Source organism: Vicia villosa, linkage group LG6 (assembly GCF_029867415.1).
Source record: "Vicia villosa cultivar HV-30 ecotype Madison, WI linkage group LG6, Vvil1.0, whole genome shotgun sequence".
NCBI classification, from domain to species: domain Eukaryota; kingdom Viridiplantae; phylum Streptophyta; class Magnoliopsida; order Fabales; family Fabaceae; genus Vicia; species Vicia villosa.
In genome coordinates, this window is record NC_081185.1 from 146,818,558 (window position 1) to 146,823,729 (window position 5,172).

The 5,172-nt window shown below is 28.1% G+C and overlaps 1 protein-coding gene across 1 annotated transcript; it reads left to right on the forward strand.

The window, feature by feature from the left end:
* The first annotated feature begins 1,810 nt into the window (after positions 1-1,810).
* LOC131612668 (zinc finger protein WIP2-like) lies at positions 1,811-4,434 on the forward strand. The gene is made up of 2 exons (XM_058884432.1): positions 1,811-2,386; positions 4,009-4,434. Exons 1-2 carry the CDS (start codon positions 1,811-1,813, stop codon positions 4,378-4,380), a joined length of 948 nt encoding a protein of 315 aa, XP_058740415.1. The 3' UTR covers positions 4,381-4,434.
* Positions 4,435-5,172: the final 738 nt, after the last annotated feature.

Below are 5,172 nucleotides of genomic sequence, written 5' to 3' on the forward strand. Positions count from 1 at the left end.
TATGAGAGAGTAAAAAATTGTACCAATAAATTGGCATGAAAATATTGTTTTAATTTTTGTTTATTTATGAGAAATAAAAAAATAATTCGAAGTTTTTCGTTTTGTTCCTATTTTAGAAGCACCTTTGTGACAAATTCCAAAGAGGAGAAGAGAGGGATTTAAATTTATTTTGATTCTCAAAATGAAATACCCATTGGCTTTAGTTGTCATTAAGCCAAACAACTATCACATTTTCTTTTATTTAAAGTCAATTTATTGTTTTCCTGAGTCATATTAATGGATCAATAAAATAACCACATTAAACATTCAAGAGCAAAGTTATTGTGTGATTTTGGATTACTTCAAGCACATTATGAGAGGAAACACGGAACTAGGTCTTTTAGTTTATCTGCAGAAAATCTAGCAAAGCTTTTGCTTTTAGAGGAGATTGAAAAAGTCATGAAAAGAACCCTGGGAAGTATAGTTTAAATTTTAATGGTTTTTAATATATTTTATTATTTTGTTTATTATTATATTTTAATTTTAATTGTAGGATATTTTATTTATTATTATATTATATTATTATATTATATTATAATTTTTATTTTATATTTATATAAATATTTTTTATTAATACTTATTATTTTTGAATATGAAATAATAATAATAACCTTTTTTATTAATAATAATAACTTTTTTTTTTAAATTTAATCTAAGTGACGTGATATACATATTAATAATTTGCGACGTGAAATTCAATACTAAAATTAATAAAATTTAATGATTTTTCTTATAACTGAGAGAAAATTTGTGACGTGATATACAATTTAATGGTTTTTCTTATAACTAAGAGAAATGTGGTGTCCACAATTTTTTTTTTAAATAATAAAAATATAGATCGAACCTAAAACCATTAGTCTTTTCCATTAGTAGAGTCTAACTTGAAGAATAAAATGACACAAATTTCATGACGCCTTCATTCAACGGTATATCTTATAAAGGGCAGGTAGGAGCAATTGCACCCCTCCTAAAATCAAAATTTTCATTAACATTAATCTTAATATTACTTCTGCACATTAATCACTCTTTGGAATTGTCATACATTTCTTTTAAAATCATTCTACTGTAATATTATTTTCTAGCTTTTTGAGTTGTAAAAATTTCTGTGTGTTCGTATTATTGATCATTATTATCGTTAATGAATTTTCATAATTAAAAGTTGTATTCTTATTAAAATTCTTGTTAAAAAGAAATTTCCAAATTATCACTAGACTTATTATTAATGAATTTACATAATTAAAAATTGTATGCTTAATAACATTTTTGTTAAAAAGCAACTCACAAATTATCACTAGAGTAAAGTGAAAGTTATGTAAATGATAATATTAAAATTATATAATTTATATAAACAGAAATTTGTGAATTCTTACTAATCCATTTTTTTAATAGTTGTAAATTATCAATTTATATTTTAAATTATTAAAATTTTACTTGTTAATTTTAAAAAATTGTTGGAGTAAATTAAAATATTCAATGGTAATTTATACAAATTCATCTTCATAATAAAAAATCAAAAAATTTAATACTAATTAAATTATACTTATTTGGTTTAGTAATCAAATGGTTAGAATTAACTTCTTCTTATAGATGAATAAGTTGGTTGCAGGTTCGAATCGAATGTTCATACATATAATGTTTCAACTTTCAAATACAATAAAAAACACAACATTGTCTTAAACCATTGTGTATTACACCATTGTGTATTGTCATGTGTTGTACTCTCTCTATATAAGCAAACAACACAAGTAGCTAGCCATAAAGGGTTTCTTCCATGGCTGATCACCCTTACCGCTCTAATAATTTCTATTCATCATCATCACCAAGTTTCTTCCAATTCAACAATATTTCTCCATCTTCAAACCCTTCTCCATACAACCACCATCACCCTTTTCTTCATCACCGCAGCAACAACCAGTACCATCATATTTCTACTTCTTTACCACATGTTGCTCCGCTTCGGCAAGAGCTACCTCTTTTAAGCCTAATCCCAGAAAAACAAGAACATGAAGAAGATCTCCAATACCTTCCTTGTACTGCCATGGATTTAGAAGAAAGGAATGAAGATGGTAGTACAACTCCTACTACCGTTGCACTTCACATGGGTTTGCCAAACCCCAGTCCTGCTGAAATGGCTTTTCTACTTTCTTCATCAAATAATTCCTCAGAAATCACTGTCACTGATAAAGAACAAGGTGATGATTCTTCTTCAAGGTTCATGATGCTTCATAATAACAGTCTTAACAAAGGACAGTATTGGATCCCTACTCCATCTCAGATTCTCAATGGTCCAACACAGTTTGCTTGCCCGGTTTGCTCCAAAACATTCAACAGATATAACAACATGCAGGTAACCAATTAACACACCATGGTTCAAAAGGCCTTCTTCTGTTTTTGTTTCTGCTTCTCCTTTCTGTCAAAAACTTTCTTCCTCATTCGTTTCTCTCTATTCTAACAAGTTATGATTATTATTTTGTTTTTCGCATCTGCCTAATTTTTCTTCTTGAAAATAAAATATATTTTTTTCTTTTTTCTTTTCCTTGTAATTATTTAACCCAATTTTTCCATGAAAATTATAAAAAGTTATAGTATAAAAATGTCAGTTGTAGTGCTAAACTTCAAATAAAATCGTTATTGGTAATATGAATAACATTTAATCTTAATGATAGTTTTTTTAAGGAAAAGTAAGGGACAACAAAAGGCCAAAATCAAAATATACTAGATTAAGCAATAAACTAAGTATAGAGATATTCTCGTAGAAACCAAAAAATAAAAATTATAGAAGATTTGCATCAACAACAAAAAGAAAAAATTAAGTGATAGAAAAAATCAGAACTTCTCTATCAGACAAAGCAAGCCACACATTTAGAGAGTAAGGATCCTCTCCATTTCTCAAAAGAAATGGAGGTGTCCATTATTATGGTTTTGGTGTATAAATGTGTAATTAATGTCACCACTTTTAAAAATACGTGTGTTTATATCTTTTATTTTCTTAAAAACTATAGTAATAAACACCTTCATTTCTTTTGAGAAATGGAGAGGATCCTTCCTCACATTTAGAACCACCATGAATATAACAAAATTATCTACACAAGAGTACTTCTTTCCAAAAACAAGGTACCAAATTCTTAAACCACCTGCTTTAATAAATTTCTTAAGCTAGTAAGAGAAAGTACAAGACTAGGCAAAGAAAACCTAGCAAGATGTCATCTTCACATTGAAAAATTACTCTTAATTTCCAAAACCTCCATACTTCCATGTTTATTTGCGTACTTGTAAAATAGCATTGTTTATGAATTTACAAATCAACCACATTAGGTACTGAATGAAAAATCATAATGACACCATCTCTATATTTAGAGCTACCCTCCAACAATAAAAAACCCTTAAAAAGTGACTGAAGAGCCATAGGAATTAGGAAAGACAAAAGACCATCTAAACCACATAAAAAATATATATTACAATATTGTTACCACGGTACATACATACATATATATATATATATATATATATATATATATATATATATATATATATATATATATATATATATATATATATATATATATATATTCTTTTTTTTTTGCTATTTGCACCGGTTTCGACCCACCACAGGTGGGCCACTAAGGTATATATATATATATATATATATATATATATATATATATATATATATATATATATATATATATATATATATATATATATATATATATATATATATATATATATATATATATATTCTTTTTATTCTTTTTTTTGCTATTTGCACCGGTTTCGACCCACTACAGGTGGGCTACTAATCCGGCTCGTGCGTAGAGGCATGCGCACTGGCCAAACAAGGTAGTAATTGTTAACACTAGATTAAGCAATAAACATTAATTGAAAATGTAGTGTGACTTTTCATCATTTTGCTTTATTTACTTTATAGGCTAAAATCTTTATGAGAATTTTTGTTTGTTTTGTTTTTAGATGCATATGTGGGGGCATGGATCACAATACAAAAAAGGTCTTGAATCTCTAAAAGGTACACAGCCAACAGGAATGTTAAGGCTACCTTGTTACTGTTGTGTACCAGGGTGCATAAACAACATTGATCATCCAAGAGCAAATCCATTGAAAGATTTTAGAACACTTCAAACACATTACAAGAGAAAACATGGAATTAAGCCTTTTATGTGCACAAAATGTAGCAAATCTTTTGCTGTTAGAGGAGATTGGAGAACTCATGAAAAGAATTGTGGGAAGCTGTGGTGCTGTATTTGTGGTTCAAATTTCAAACATAAGAGGTCTCTTAAAGATCATATCAATGCTTATGGAAATGGTCATGCTATTTATGGATAATATGTTTGTTTTGGGAAATGCAATGACGAAGTTTAATGGGCAGAATTATGTTGATTGGCATGAAAATGTCAAGTTCTAACACTACAATTCGAAAATTTATTAAGGATTTTGATATTATTTATTTCACTATTTTTAATTTATAAGAGAGAGTATAAAAAATGTACCCATACATATAATGTTGATTGTTTCTTAGTGTTTTTTTTATAGCAATTGTTTTCTCCTCCTTTCTTTTTCTTTGGTATATCTTTTGAAGATGAAGATATTGTTTTTTTGTTAGAAAATAAAAGAGTTTTGATGTTTTCCTTTTTTTTTTTCACTATTATAAATAATATATTTTATGTCCAAGCTTTTAGCTCAACCAATAAATAATCGAGGAATAATTCATGGATACGCCATGTTTTAATTTTAAAAAAAAAAAAAAATACTATCTATTGCCTCAGTTGGAATAGATGATCGAGGGGAAAACAAATCCAGGGATATGCTTCAAACATTTTCCCTCAAGACTTGTCATGGCAGAGCAAATGAAAATTCTTTGTAAAAAACTTGGCGGACAACATTACTTGGGAAAAGGGAAAGATCAGAGAGCCGACATGAGGATCTTAAAAGATGGATGCATTAAATGCTAGTCTCATCATTGAGTCATTTTGTATGACCTTTATGACATGTGGCCCTAGGTTTATATGCAAGACTGTTGCGCTTTCCTCTAAGATATCTAAGTGCACTCAAATATCGTTTGTATTTTTGAGGTGAATCTTAACCCTTATTTTTCATCTTCCCATGTTTTTCTCCTGG

Coding starts and splice junctions, on each gene's coding strand:
- LOC131612668 (XM_058884432.1), top strand. CDS start 1,811: ATGGCTGATCACCCTTACCGCTCTAATAATTTCTATTCATCATCATCA. Junction 2,387..4,008: donor ACAGATATAACAACATGCAG/GTAACCAATTAA, acceptor TTTTGTTTTTAG/ATGCATATGTGGGGGCATGG.